Source organism: Amia ocellicauda, chromosome 18 (genome assembly GCF_036373705.1).
Source record: "Amia ocellicauda isolate fAmiCal2 chromosome 18, fAmiCal2.hap1, whole genome shotgun sequence".
Lineage (NCBI taxonomy): Eukaryota > Metazoa > Chordata > Actinopteri > Amiiformes > Amiidae > Amia > Amia ocellicauda.
This window is the reverse complement of record NC_089867.1, coordinates 9184220-9199956: the sequence shown is the minus strand read 5'-3', so window position 1 is coordinate 9199956 and position 15737 is coordinate 9184220. Positions and strand designations below refer to the sequence as shown.

The following is a 15737-nucleotide window of genomic DNA, read 5'->3' as shown; positions in this document are numbered from 1 at the left end:
CTAGACCTCTGAAGGTGTGTTGTGGTATCTGGCACCAAGATGTTAGCAGCAGATCCTTTAAGTCCTGTAAGCTGCGAGGTGGGGCATCCATGGATCGGACCTGTTTGGACAGCACATCCCACAGATGCTTGATTGGATTGAGATCTGGGGAATTTGGAGGCCAAGTCAACACCTTCTCTCCATACATTCCCTCCAGACCACTGTGCTCCTCCAGCGCCAGAAAACTAACTCTACCTCCCCTCCACTCTCCTTCCTCCAGAGCCCGCTGCTTCTCATCCCTGGCCCCTAAATGGTGGAACGACCTGCCCACCAAAGTCATAACATCAGAGTCCTTGACCTCATTCCGGTGCTTACTCAAGACACATCTTTTCCGACAGTCCTTTTATCCCCGCTAGATAGCACTTCACAGTTTTATGATGCTTCTTGTGTCTTCGATTTTGTTTTCCTCCTTGCTCCCTTTCCCGTAGCCCTTGACTGTGACCCTACATCTTGATAGCACTTAGCTTTTACCGTCCAGGATGTAGGACCTCACTTACTGTACTTGCTTGTGTAAATTGTAAATTGGAATTTGTAAAATGTATTATATTTTGAATTGCTATGTTTTAGTTAGATTGAATTTGTAATGATTGATGCCTTTCACTTAACCGTATTTTTGCACTTTGTTTTGCACTTATGTTGTAAGTCGCCCAGGATAAGGGTATCTGCCAAGACATAAAAATAATAATAATAACTAGTGATTCATCAGACCAGGCCACCTTCTTCCATTGCTCCGTGGTCCAGTTCTGATGCTCACGTGCACATTGTAGGTGCTTTCGGCAGTGGACAGGGGTCAGCATGGGCACCCTGACTGTTCTGTGGATACGTAGCCCCATACGCAGCAAACTGCGATGCACTGTGTGTTATGATACCTTTCTATCAGAACCAACTTTAAACTTGTCATGTTTATGTACATTTTATTTTTCATAAAAAGATAATAGAACTGTTTACTATATATGTCATCAAGATAAAAAGAATGAAAATGCTACTGTTATTTATATATACACATTATAAAAAAAATGTAGAAATGTAAACTACCAACAAAAACTAACAATTTAGTTTTGCAGGGTTCTTCTTGTGCTGACCCGTTGTGGCATGGACTCCACTAGACCTCTGAAGGTGTGCTGTGGTATCTGGCACCAAGACGTTAGCAGCAGATCCTTTAAGTCCTGTAAGTTGCGAGGTGGGGCCTCCATGGATCGGACCTGTTTGTCCAGCACATCCTACAAATGCTCGATTGGATTGAGATCTGGGGAATTTGGATGCCAAGTCAACACCTTGAACTCGTGATTCATCAGACCAGGCCACCTTCTTCCATTGCTCCGTGGTCCAGTTCTGATGCTCACGTGCCCATTGTAGGCGCTTTCGGCAGTGGACAGGGGTCAGCATGGGCACCCTGACTGGTCTGTGGATACGCAGCCCCATATGCAACAAACTGCGATGCACTGTGTGTTCTGACACCTTTCTATCAGAACCAGCATTCACTTTTTCAGCAATTTGAGCTACAGTAGCTCGTCTGTTGGATCGGACCAGACGGGCCAGCCTTCGCTCCCCACGTGCATTAATGAGCCTTGGCCGCCCATGACCCTGTCGCCGGTTCACCGCTTTTCCTTCCTTGGACCACTTTTGATAGGTACTGACCACTGCAGACCGGGAACACCCCACAAGAGCCGCAGTTTTGGAGATGCTCTGACACAGTCGTCTAGCCATCACAATTTGGCCCTTGTCAAAGTCGCTCAGATCCTTACGCTTGCCCATTTTTCCTGCTTCTAACACATCAACTTTGAGGAAAAAAATGTTCACTTGCTGCCTAATATATCTCACCCACTAACGAGATTATCAGTGTTATTCACTTCACCTGTCAGTGCTCATAATGTTATGGCTGATCGTTGTATATTGAATACAGTTTAACAGGGGCATTTAAATCATTGCTTACAGTGGATTGAGTTTCCAATAATAATAATAATAAAAGCAAAACTATATGAAAATGTAATTCCACTGAACATACCAAAAAAATAACCATAAAGCCATTCCCTGGTAAGAGAAAAGTCCAACCTACTTTTCACTTGCTGTTCGGGAGCTTTGACGTGTGTGAGCATCCCGGGCATGTTCACACTGTTTCTGTGCAGATACTTCAGGAACACGTCAGCATTGCGTCTGGCCAGCGTACACGCCTGAAAAGATCAACCACAACATCACCAATTCATACAAACTGGGGACGACTGGGTATTTTTGGAAGAAGAGGAGATAAAAAAATAAATAAACCAGGCTGCCTTGATAAACTAAAATTATGGACAAAGGAAGCTATTGAATGGATCCCAAGAGATGAAAAAAGACCTAGAATATGACCACACAGAAGATGGGAAGATTAAATCAAACTTCGCAGGTGTGACATGGAAGTGAAAAGTGGCAGAAATCAGTTAGATACCTTAAGGAAGGCCTCCTTCTGCTCCAGGTGTTTACTGATCATGGGGGTCACGTGGTCTGACTCGCAGTTGGGGCCCAGTTTGTCGGCCCCTCCACACCAGTCCTCCTCCCGCTTGTACTCCTGCTCCAGACTTTCCAACACACTGCAAACCTGAGACACGGAGCAGGACCAGTGAGCAGAGACCAGACAAGCCTCAGAGGGCTGTTCTCACAGTCGGTAAATGTAACAAATGGGCAAACGGACAGATTCGCACCTGCTCTGATGTCTTGTAGAAGGCGACGGAGGCATTGACGAGCTTTAGCCGGTCCTCCATCTTGAGCATGAGCTGCTGCCAGTGGGAGGCCACTTTCTCGGCGCAGTCCCGGATCATGTCCATGTCATAGTGGTTGGCTTGGAGCATCGCCTCGGCCTTCTGCTGCACCTGCAGGGCGCTCTGGTGTGTTTTCTAATGACAGGTTTGTGTAGGGGAGGAAAGGTGTGGCAGAGTTTAGAAAACAGACCTACAAACACTTTTCATTATTGTCAATTGCCAAAGCAGTCTAGTTTCGAGATAACCCCACACCCCCTTCCCAAAAGCAGTAACAGTTCTTAGCATGGAAAGCCAATTTGTTTAAGGTTAGCTTTCAAAACATACAACTTTTTGCCTCAATTTTGTATTTTCCTGTGACATTCATTAATATCCCCACATTTATCTAAATAACTGTTACTGTGTAATAACTGTGTTAGCAATAATTTATATTGACCTTGTGTTTGTTCCCAGCTGGTTGCTAAATAATTCAATTAAAACTGGGGTTTGATTCTATAATATTTATTCTATGTTAAATCATATATGAGAATACAAACCACAGAGCAGCATTTCCTGACATTCCTCTAACTCTTGTGCATAAATGTCATCCTGTTCATAGAATTACCAGCGACGTTTCAGGACACTTAATACTAGTGGGCCCACCTTCACATTTGTGTTTAATAGTCTTGTTGCGTTTAACCAGCATGAAAAACAACACAGATGGGCTACTGTAGGTCATTTACTGCGTATCCTGGACAAAAACATTTTTAGACTGAGGGAAAGGGAGTTGATCGTTAAATTTAACACACACAAAAAACAAAATCATTGGAAATAGATGTGTGTGTTTAATTCTTACTTGTGTGATTTTTAAAATGATAATATGTCAAGAGAAAGGTGACTAATTGTATGAGACATTGTGCATCTGTGCAACCACAAACTACACAAGATGACATCTCTTATACAATAAAAGATACCTCTTATACCTATTCACTTATATTAAAGCAAAGCAAATTCAAAAGGAAAAACAAATAGATGCTCACTTCGATAGCATGCTGGAATTGCTCGTGTTCTCTCTGTAGCTGTTCCGCCTCCTGCAGGGAGCTGGCTGTGATGAGGCCTGCATTCAGCATCGACTCCCCGTTCCTGATCCATCCCAGTACCTACACCGACACACGCACATCAATCCTAAGTGAAGGGTTTACACCCTCAATTCCTCAAGTATAAAAATCCATCTGCACTAACAGCTCAAGATTACAAACATTTTCTCTGGCCCCAGGGTAAATTCCACCTTGTTTTGTTGGAAAACAATTTATACACCTGGTTCTGTGTGGCCGGCAGCGTTTGAGAGAAAACATCATGTGATGTCAGTGTGACTGGATATATAAACATATGTTACATGAGGGCCTAGAAACCAGTCTAAACCCAATTCTTAATGAGAATTAAACTTGATTTTTTTTTTTTTTTTTTTTATCTTAAAGTCTGCACATCTGCAGGATTAAAGTCACTATTGCCAGTGAAGCCTTTTTTGCCCCACATTTTGAAAAAGCAAGTAGGGCTGAAAACTGAACATTGATTTTACAATAGAGAATACGTTGCTGCTTCTTGTACGGCAATATGAAGTATAACATGCCAGCAACATTTCAACAACTATAAATATGCCGTCAAATTTATATTAAGATGCCAAATGCACAATCTATATTAAACCTGGACACAACCGTAAGGCATTTAATGGATCTAATCAAGAATTTCAAGAAGGGTTAAAAAATGGAGATGGAGAGGGAGATGGGAAGAGACTTGTGAAATTCAACCCATAAAAAGTTTTGGCATTTGAAAATACCATGCTACCAATAGTAAGAGCACTAGCTCAGGAACTTTTAACAAAAGCAATGCAATATAACACTGCCTCTAACCTGCCGATTAATTTGTGCTAATTTCAGTGGGATTTCTTAGCCTTCTGTTGCTCTTCCGAAATTCCTCAGCCATTACTCACAGCTCATGTACAGACAGCAATAGGGTTTGCACAGTCAAACTCATTTATTAAATTGTAACTTGGTATGGTGGTCGAACATGGAAGGTTCTGGTATACAAAAACATTTTGGACATTAATATTTGGGAGTGGCTCTCAATAGCACCATTATATCGGCTTAAACAAAAACCCATTGCACCCAATTAAAATAGTCACGTAGACACTCAATGCAAAAGAGAGATTAAATTAGTTCATGCTCCAAACATAAACCTCCATCTGACTGTAACTCCAATCACCATGACTCATTTACCAGGAAACAGATTTCACAGTAAATAGAAAGTGTCTTCTAGAGAAAATTTCAGAAAAATTAAGCAAATGACAAAAAAACAAAACCAGCGCATTAAGCAACTGACTAATATCATCTCAAATCTATGCATCACTAGCTCATTAGCACGGCTTTGTTATTGAATGTAATGTTGCGAGCTTATTACAGCTTTCTCAAAAGTGCTTTTTTCAACTGTGATAAAGAGGCTAAACTAGAGGGATTCCGGTGATGGAATATTTTCCAGTTGCAGTGAAATTAAAGAATCTGCCGCTATACTTATACTCATTAATAATACTTATTAACCCATATCACAAAGCTAAACTTAAAACAGGATGTTGCAGCTGGAAACTCCCAATCAAGGTAACAGGAAAGGGTTGTGTATATTATTAGAAAACATTCTACAGCTGGGCTCTTCAAATCCGGTCCCCGGCTAAAGATCATCTGGGTTTGAATTCAACCTGAGGTGTTGATTGGGTTAACTGAACTAACGATGCTCTTCAACTGGTTCCATTAATATAGTCTCTTTGAGGAATGGATTTGCACAAGGTTGGTCTACAGGGTTATAGGGGAAAGCGTCTCTGGGAAGTGGATAAGGGGTACGAGTTGAAAAAGAAGGCTAGGAAGTCATGTGAGGAATGGTGTGATGTCATGGGAGAGCGAGGGGACCCAGTCGGTGCAGATGGTAAGGTCACCTGCTTGACTTCAGCCTGCAGGTGGCGCAGCTGCACGCACTGCTCCAGGTGGCGGCGGTGCTGTTCGGCGGCCACGTCCAGCTCTTGCTGCTTCTCGTGCAGAAACTCGAGCAGGTCCTGGACGCGTGTGGCCATGTCCACATCCCGGTCACACAGCAGCTCCACACCTGAGGGGGACAGAAATAACTCCAGATAAGCACTTTTCAGATAACTCCACAGCAAGCGCCCTCACACTGCAATGTGTGTTGAAGAGTGCATTGCATTTTGCTTCCCCTCGATACTGTCCTAGAAATTATTCTTTGAGGTCTTTCAAATCCTTTGCTCTCTTGCTTCTGGTGGCTACCAGCAGCGTTCTAGACAGAGGAATCGCATGGCCAACTTTGCACTGTATACGAGCGTAATCTAGTAGAGTCTCAGGGATTATACAGCGCTCAGTTCCAAATCTCCTCATCACAGCTCATCCTATAGGTTCGGAAATGTGGGCTTTACTCCCCTTCCCCCCAAGGAGCAGATTTCCTGGCTCCTCCATCTCTTGACTGCAACACTTTGACTGCAAGGCAGACAAGATACAACTTTCATTTCTAAGTAAATAAGAAAATAATCCTTGAAATTCCCCCAAAATACCAAATACATAACTAGACTACCATAGACTGTTATGTCCTAATGAAATTACTGTATGCAGAAGCTACATTTAATATACATGGCCTCTAATTATTTATTCATTTCTTGACCTCATAACTGTAGTAGACTTACGTACGAATCCACTTTAGCATTACTCAAACAGAATTTCTGAATCTAAAACACCATCGTTATAGCATTATATAAAAGCAAATCCACATACATAATTGGGATTCTCAAAAGCCTTACTAATGACATAAATGCTTCCCAACCTGGACCGGTCTTCTACATAACATGACCAGAGGGCTTCACGGTATATGGAGAGTATTTTCTGCATATTCTTGTCAGAACATGTATAAACAGCAACAAAAACTTAAAGTCTTGAAATGGCCCATTCACATTTAATTTACCCTATTTCAAAAGTCATGGATAGCACCGGAGTGCTCACTATCATTACTACAAAAATAAGTTAATAAGCAGTTGCTTAAAATCACATTGGTATGATAAATCAAGCTACTGGTATGAGGACTTGGTCGTATTATAATTAAAATAAAAGCTTCTGCTAATATAATATTAATGTATTGATATATTATCCCCCTAGTGTTTCCCCAGCATGAGGCTTGCCATGGTGAGCTCTTACCTGAGGCCTGGACCTCGTTGACATACTGCAGGAGCTCCTGGCCCTGGTGGATGACATCAAAGGTCAGGTTGTTCATGGTCAGGGCCTTGTCAGCATGGTGCTGCAGCCTCTGCTCTGCCAGCGTCAGGTCTTCAGTGTCGAAGTCATTCATCTGCTGTGACAACTCGTCATTCCAGGACTCCAGATCAGAGATGATCTGCAAAACAAAGATGGGGCGCATTAAAAACTCTTGCTTCCGTCATCACAGGCGTGCAAATATAAGTGTACTGTATATGTTAAGACACGTTTAAAACCCTGTTTGATGGCCTGGACTTGCGTGCTGATCTGTGAATAATGTATTAATCTTTTCTGCCGCCTTGGCAGTACGGTTGGAAAATTAACAAGATTCCAACATCACAGCCAATATTCAATCAGTCTGCGTGCTGTTCAGTAGTGCTTGCAGAATTTCTTTTGTGTAAGCCATTTGTTTTTCCGGTGAAAGTATCCAAAAGAAATATGCAAGGTCACCAACAAAGATGGAAAATGAAGCTGACGTTCAGTAAAATAAAATGTAATTTTTGAGGCTAAGATATCTCTCGAAGCACCTGCTGTTCTCAATGGGAGTCTGAACAGTGTAGTTAAAGGGGACTTTCAAATGTGCATATGTAAAACTGTTAAAATGTGGCACTCAGATTGTTTTATTATTAAAACACTATTGAAAAGAAAAGAAAAAGCAGACCAGGCATCTTTTATGTAGTCAAATGTGTCAAGAGAGGTGCTATTCTACGGATTTCACTGTCATGATTTTAGACAGCTACAAGAATTGGCGAGTTTTGATCTCCCTGCTCAACAGGCTGAGGGGTTCCTTCATGAAAAAGCATTTTGTTGCTCAACAGAGAATTCACACTCTTTATGAATTGTCATATAAACGTGAGGTTTAAGGCAGATAGAACGATTCCCACCTGAACGTTTGACACTTTCATCCAATTAATTGGCAGTTAAATTGACGTTCAAAAGCAGGGGGATGAGCTACATGACTAAGTTGTTATGATTTAATTGGACACTCTCACTAAATACACAACTGTACAAAATGCATAACGCACCTCCAAAGCCCAACTGCAGTAACATATGGAGTACATCACTAAAGTTCTGTTGTAGTCTTAATAAAGATTCACAACAAATATTTCCTTTGATTACTGTAACTTGTTAGTGGTAATCCTACACCCATTGAAGAAAAAAAAAAAACTATAATGTTTGGCTATTTCAGTGATGTATTGAATACAATTAAAATAACATTTCTAATGTTATATATATTTTGGTCAAAATTAGTTACTCAGAAGCATAAACGAAACAAACATTTTATCTGCCACTCTTTAGCTAAACATATATAAACATCCTTTCAGATGAATTATTTGGAACAGGCTGCATCATAGTTCCTGTTTGTTTTAAATAGTAACATGATATTGTTGACGTTTGTGGGCAGTTTTTAATAAGGTCATTATCAAACAAGTAAACATAATCAAGATTGTCAAAACAACCTTCAGAAACATACAAAACAAAAACAGAAATGCATTCACTGTAGGCTTTAAAGAAACCCAGCATTTGCATTTGTCCCATTTATTAATTTTGCTTTGCATGGTTCTAATATGAAGCATGCATAATATTATCTGGCTGATAAAATGGCCTCAAAACATTTATTTGAGTAAAATTAATAATGGAAAAGCTTTGTTTTAAGAGGACAGTATTAGTGTGGTATAGATTATCATGATTACCCAATCATTTTGGCTTTCATTGGAATATTTCAATACCCTAAACATTTGGGTTTTTATTGTTGTTGATTTAAAATTAAAGCAAATGTCAGGGAATGTTTTCCCAAGCTGTATTGCCCATGAGTATATCGGAAAAGTGAAAAAACAGCTCAGGTATACAATACGATACAAAGGTAAGGCAAAACAGTCCATAGAAAAAGCATTTCCCAATGTGAAAAAAAGAAAGCATAATTGAATTCTGCCCTCATAATTCACAGTTTAGCCCACTTTATTCAAGTTGTCATGCTCTAACTTAACCAATAAACTATTATAATCAAATTTCCAGGAAAAGGGAACAAATATGACCCTGCTGAATCGAGGCAGTGCCCCATCAAGCGACAGTGTAACCTCAAAATTGGCCAAACAAAACCATATAATGCCGATGTGGGCAACATACCGAGTTGATGTCAAAACCAATCAGCTTCTTCTGTCAAAAGTTCTGCTTAAACAAATTCACTTCTCAGGGCTCTAGCAATCCAAACCGAACAGAATCTCAGTAGTGTAAGATAACATAAGCAGAAGACGAGTCAAGACAGAAAATGTTGCATCACTAATTTAAGTAAGCAGTTCTCAACTAAACCATTTCCAGACGTACAGAAGACAAGGAGAATCCCTTCACCAGTCATGATCCCGAGTGTATATTAAACCAGATAAAAAATATCGTGTAGAACTTACCTGGAGTTACTCAAATAAAAATACTGTACAAGAAAATAAACACCAAAACTTCCTTTCTGACCGTAAAACCATCTTCTTACAGTCGATTTAAAGGAGAAAGTGTCTATGAAGATCCACACGTGCCTCACCTATACTTGGGGCTTCAGGGCACCTTTGCTTTAGTCAGGAAGCAGTCTTTGAGAGGGTGTGTAATCAGCAGAACAAAAACATAAACCCTGCCAAGACTTATCAGCTGGCGTCAACTTTACTTATGAACTTATTGCACTGATTCAATACATTTAAACCATGACCAAGAAATAGGCCTGTGACTAGTTTCTCAAATGATTCGTCAAATGTATTGTGCATGATCCACAGAAAATGCAATACACTTCAAATATCCCCATCTACAAAAGATGTGAGTGCCCAAGCTGTATCATGTAAACAAATCGAAATTCCATGACCAATATCTACATGTAAATAATGGCACTTCCCCACATTTGATCTGAACTTTATCTGTTTAGTTCATATCATAAAGAGCCATGTTATAGTGTGTGATGGGAAAGTCAACAAAACACTGATTGTTTTTATGCCGACAAATCTACAGACAATGCTAATAATACCCATCAAATAAAATAGCATCTTTCTTGAATTAGTTAACACTTTAGTGCAAAACATTTTAATTTTCAGTACTACTGGCATATTTCTGCATAATGTCTGTACAATTTAAAGAAAATTAACGTAAAATAAAAATATAAACATAACCCAGGTTGCTAATGTTAGAAATATTACAGTACAAATGCTTAATCTCATCTCTTAATTTAAAGCCAAGTTGTGACAACCAGTTTTACCTTCAAAAGTGATTAAAATTAATCTATTTCTTTGTTTTAGTTCATGTGTTGACAATGTGCACTGAACTGGTTATAAAACTGCAAAGATTACTCAATTTCCCTGCTCTGTGTGTGTGTGTGTGTGTATATATAAATACGTAATACCTATAAGTCTGTGAAATATGCTTACAAAGCTTTACTAAATATTCATCTCCTGAGTTTGCCTCCTACTGATCTGGAGATAAAACTGAAAGCTCCTCAGCCCCATGCACACACTCATCCATGTTTTACTTCATTGTAATAGCTGCATGCCATCTGCAGTCATTTTGTACTGCTATTAATCCAGCAATGCAGGCATAAGATGAAAAGGGACTAATTTATTTCAGAGATAGAATCAATAGCTTTCGCTCAATACGAAGAACACTTCATGGATTTGAACAGATCAAAGATTTCGGAGAGGGAAGATTAGAACGGTAGTTATAATAATAATAATTAAAAAGAACGGAGGGGCGTATGAGTCACTTATAAGCGTGAGGCCTTGTGTCACAGGATATGTGGAAGTATATTGGATTGTTGTCTTTTTAACTTGCCTATGAAGCACAAAACCAATAAAAGACGTGAATTTAGAGTTTGGAGGCAAGCAATTATGATCATGATTCAAATGGTTCTTTCAAGGTTCAACAGGATTGTGGCGTTTCTTGGCAACTGAAAACCATAAGAACGAGACATGTAAAGACAGGCCATTCCTCCCATCTGAGCTGATTGAGTTTATATACATTCATTCATTCTATCACAGCATTCATCCTCGGAGATCCATGCATTTTGGTTGATTATTTATTATAATAATAATTATGATCATCACCATCATGCATCCATCTATCCATTTTCAATAATCGCTGCATCCATTACAGAGTCACAGTTATTATTATGATTGGCAGCAGTTTAAGTTTTCATTCACTGAGCAACAACAGGCAAGGGTGAAACCTGAAATATTCAAGACAGACACTTTGTCCCGTCATGCTACACAGACTATCAACTATTTGCATTGCTGACGCCACAAGGAGCACTGGATAGATAAAGGGATCTGATTCACCCAAGAATTCCCTGAATTCGAACTCGGCCTCGGCGTTTAAGCTGAACTTACGTCGATGGCATCTCTCTCGAACACGCGCAGCTGCAGGAAGAGTTCGAGTTTGATCTTGCGCTCCTGAAAGAGCTCTTCCATCTGGGCCTGGGCCTCGTCCAGCTGCTGCAGCACGCTCTCGATATGGTTGATGGAGCTGTTGTGGGGGGTCTTGTTACTCGAAATCGCAGAGTCCCTGAAATGCAGGAAAGATATCCAGCGGTCAGAAACGTCCTGGTAATCAAACCAAGACTAGGTAATTTGAATAATTAGTTTTAAGTCTTTGCACTGCTAATTTACCCCCAAAACGAATGAAAACATAGTATTGACCTGCACGTTGGAGATGGTTTGCTTTAAACAAGTCTGAAATGGTTGCATCATGTTAACACCTTTAGGGAAACAGTCTCAACAAGAGATCATGGCAAAACTCCCTTTAGGAATCATCTCATGTGTCAGTTTACAATTAATAAAACAGCACAGGCATGTTTACAGCTCTACTGATGGCAATGATGGGAAATAAGTTATGGGTACAATGAAGAGAAAATTTTGCACAGAAATAAATCCAGACGGAGGCTTGGGTCCTCCATTAAATGAAAGCAGTAACGAAGGGCTGTCATTTTGCCGAGTAAAAGATAACAAAGAGACTAGATCTTGAAAACAATGTCACATTTACACACGCATATCCTCAGTGCTTCCTGGACTCAATTCAAACTAAAAGTGCACGAAGTATAAATCAGATATGTACATTTTGAATCATAAATGGTATCTAATTCGCTTTGCATCATATCCATTTCTACTAATCTTTGCTTCTCCACATTTTAAATAGTTAAGCCAATTCATGAAGTTTGCCACCTCTCTAATATACATCAGACACGAAGGATACGAAGACACTGCAGCTGTTCGGTACGACACTGTGCTTTTGCCAGGCAGCTGCTTATACAATGCATTTGGAAAAACAACAACTCCAACCACGACAATAACTAGCAAGCTGGGCAACACTGCCTTAAGGGATGCAATGCCCGCACACAGCACAATTATATAACAATACTCGACAAAAGCCGCGCTAATGAGTTTCTCGTTGTCGTCGAAGCTGCTAATGAAAACAAAAATAAGAAACTCAAGAGTATCAAACCGCTGTATTATTTCTCATGCATTGGACAAACAGCTCTAGAGGGGTTAAAATTAGCTGCCGCAATTATTATTTTTTTAGGGGGGAATGATCACATTTCAGATACAACATTTCTCCTGCCGTTGTGACTATCGTGATTATCGCAAGTTGTCCGTCTCCTACCTCAGCTGCTGGATGAGGTCCTCTCCCTCCTTGATGACATTAACAGTGACCTGCAGTGTGGTCTGCTGCTGCTGTCCGAAGCGTTTGATGAGGTCCTGCACGGCCTCCACCGACTCGGCGTACACATCATCCAGCAGCTCCTTCTGCAGGTCCTCCAGCCATGTCCACAGCTACGGGCAACATTTGCAAATATCATCAGACACGGAAAAGGTCAGGCAACACTGCAAACTCCATCGGGCATACTCCAGTATTTTCTTGTGCATAATCATATAACATTTGTGCTACCCCTCCCACTCAAGAGGACTATTATGCAACTTTTTGTAGGTATATATATATACACACACACATCAAAATTGCATTCCACAATCATCTGGACCTTCACAAATGACATTTACATTATTCTCAGAAGGAAGGGGTAGGGTTAACATTGTTCTCCACATGCACACTGAAACATCCTGACATTTTCCTGTCCTAACGATCTTTTCCAGTCAGGGAAACGAACCAAACAAACTCCAAGTTCAAATAATTTCAACAACTCATAATTAACTTAGAGATATGTGTCCTAATGCTAAAGCTTTAGGATTTAGAAACACCCAACAACTGAACTGTATTATTCACTAAATGGACTTTTGTTTCACTGTAACCAGATCCATATATTAATCAAAAGGCAAATGAGAAATACAGCGCACTGCTCCTTGTGTGATCATACATCTCATCACAACTAGCACACCTGAAAAAACAACCTGATACAAAATACAGACAGGAGAGAATATAAATATTTACCACAGAGAAGCCTGCTGGTAGGGATGCTGTTCTCTGGGGCCAGTGCCAGTATTCAAATATTCTGTACAGTGTTCAACACACTAGGGGGGCGGGGCAAATTGTCATGTACCATTTCTGATCAGATAAATAATTATGTCGCACTTCCTGTTCTCTCCGTGTTATTATGAAGACTGATTTGACTAAACAGAAATGTAATTAAGCCCGAGGGAACATGGGAAGGTCAGGAGAAAGGATGTGCAATTTTAAACTATTTCAGAATAGATCAAATAATAATATAGACTCAACTTATAAAACAAGGGGAGAGAGAACATGTAATCCTTAATATTGAAGATACATTTTTTTCCCCAAAGCTAATTCCAAGGTACTAGTTTGGGGAAAAATGCAATCAACAAAAGGTATCTTAATTTTGAAGATCAAACTAAAAGCATTGGTAATATAGATGTAAACCTTGCAGATAGCTAGAATTAATTCTTTTTAGCTCCTCAGAGCGAGTCCTTTTGTACAATCATCGTCACGATATTTTTACATTATTCAGCAGACGGAAACTACACTCCCTGAACTGGAAACTGACAACAAAACCACCATTCAGCACAAGACTTCTCTGTGTTGGCATATATATATATATATATAAAAATCAATGCCCATAAATAGGTGTGTATAAAAAATAAAGATATATACAAGAGATTTAGCAAACAAATACAACGTGCAACAACTCACATATCTAACAGGAATACGTCAATTACATTACATTACACAAAAACTTCCAATAAGATATGTGTCATTCCCCATTTCTCTTCTACCTTTTCCCTCCCACAGCCGTTGGGAGTCAAATTCACCAGGTCACACGGTGACAGACGTCACTGCCGGTGCAGGTCAGCAGGTCCATCCCCAGGAGTAACACTGGCCTAAGTCTGCTCACCTGCCATGCAGTGTCTCTACCTCACTGGGCAGAAGGAAGTTGCTGGGTTCTGCACAGTCAACCCCAGCTTTCACAATGATAAGGGCTGCACACACTACAGGAAATCCGAACACACCCAACTTTTTTTTAAAGAAGTGACTTTACTACATGCTGGCTCTTAAGTGTATTGTTATCGTTCATCTCAACTCCTGTAATCTTTAACAGAATATTGCGACGTTATAATATAGGTATACTTTATTGTTAAACTACCATGCACTATGTAAACATTTCCCTATACGTTTATCATGCTAGTGTGATTTTGAATATTATTTTTCTGGGACAACAAGCAATAAAATCATGCATTGTGCTTTGGTTCATAACATTTTAGACAGTACATGACTACACACACCTATCTGAATTGTAATAATCAATTGGACTACACAGAGTGGGAAACGTAGACATTTTGCAACGGTACTAGCATTTTAATTCATGCCACAGAATCAGAATTTGTATCACCCTTAGTACAGGCACAGCAATATTATTAAATCATTAATAACATATGCTTACATAATATACTTACATACTTAAACTCACAGGCAAACACGGAAATGCACTACTAGTTAAGTACATGCAATTGTTCAACAATAGCAGCTCGCTGTAATGACACTGTTGTCCTCTATACTGAACGTAAATATTTATTATTAATCACGATTAAGTGGCAAATGCTTGCCCCCATGGGCTCTCGCCTGGCAGAAGGCAGTGAATTGTCACTCCAAAACAAGTAAAAATGTCCACATGATTTCAATCTTTAACATTTATTGGTCTAACACAAACGCATTGCAACAGGAAAATGAAAATCATCAAACCGATCTACTAATTACACAAATTGTGATAAAGCGCATGAAGGGTAACATCTATTGGCTGAACAGACAAACACACTACAAGGCCAGTTCCCTACTCTTACAGCAGAGAGTTGGCTATTGTTTTAGACAGGAAATCACATGTAGACAGCACAAAGCAAAAGCGATTAAAGATGTGTGTATATACATATATATGCATGCGAGAGTGTGTGTATATATACAATATATATTTAACTTACTGCTCTGATGAAATGGCATTATGATAAGGAATCCCAGGATGTTTGATTTATAATCCGCATAGCAGACGCTCGGCTACTGGTGTCTAATGTTGTGAAAGCAGTGAGAAGTGCTATAGGCCCTCAGCAGTGAGGTGTGTTTCATTCGGGAAGTGACCCGTCTCCCTGTGCTAATCCTGTGGCTGGCAACTGATCCCGCAGGAAGGCCACAGGAAAACACGACCATTAGAAGTGATACATCTGGGGCTGCTCGCAAATCTTCAGAGAAACACCTTGATTTTATTAAA

General features: G+C 39.9%; 1 protein-coding gene across 9 annotated transcripts in view; it reads right to left on the bottom strand.

Annotated features, from left to right (window-relative positions):
• Window positions 1-15737, bottom strand: part of triob (trio Rho guanine nucleotide exchange factor b) — a 148360-nt gene that overhangs the window by 42143 nt on the left and 90480 nt on the right. For all 9 annotated transcript variants that reach the window (XM_066690422.1, XM_066690427.1, XM_066690426.1 and 6 more), the window contains exons 13-20: window positions 12674-12843; window positions 11404-11578; window positions 6992-7187; window positions 5734-5900; window positions 3791-3910; window positions 2718-2909; window positions 2465-2614; window positions 2096-2210 (exon numbers count right to left, since the gene is read on the bottom strand). In XM_066690422.1, the coding sequence (XP_066546519.1) occupies window positions 2096-2210; window positions 2465-2614; window positions 2718-2909; window positions 3791-3910; window positions 5734-5900; window positions 6992-7187; window positions 11404-11578; window positions 12674-12843 (1285 nt within the window). The remainder of the gene's footprint in view (window positions 1-2095; window positions 2211-2464; window positions 2615-2717; window positions 2910-3790; window positions 3911-5733; window positions 5901-6991; window positions 7188-11403; window positions 11579-12673; window positions 12844-15737) is intronic.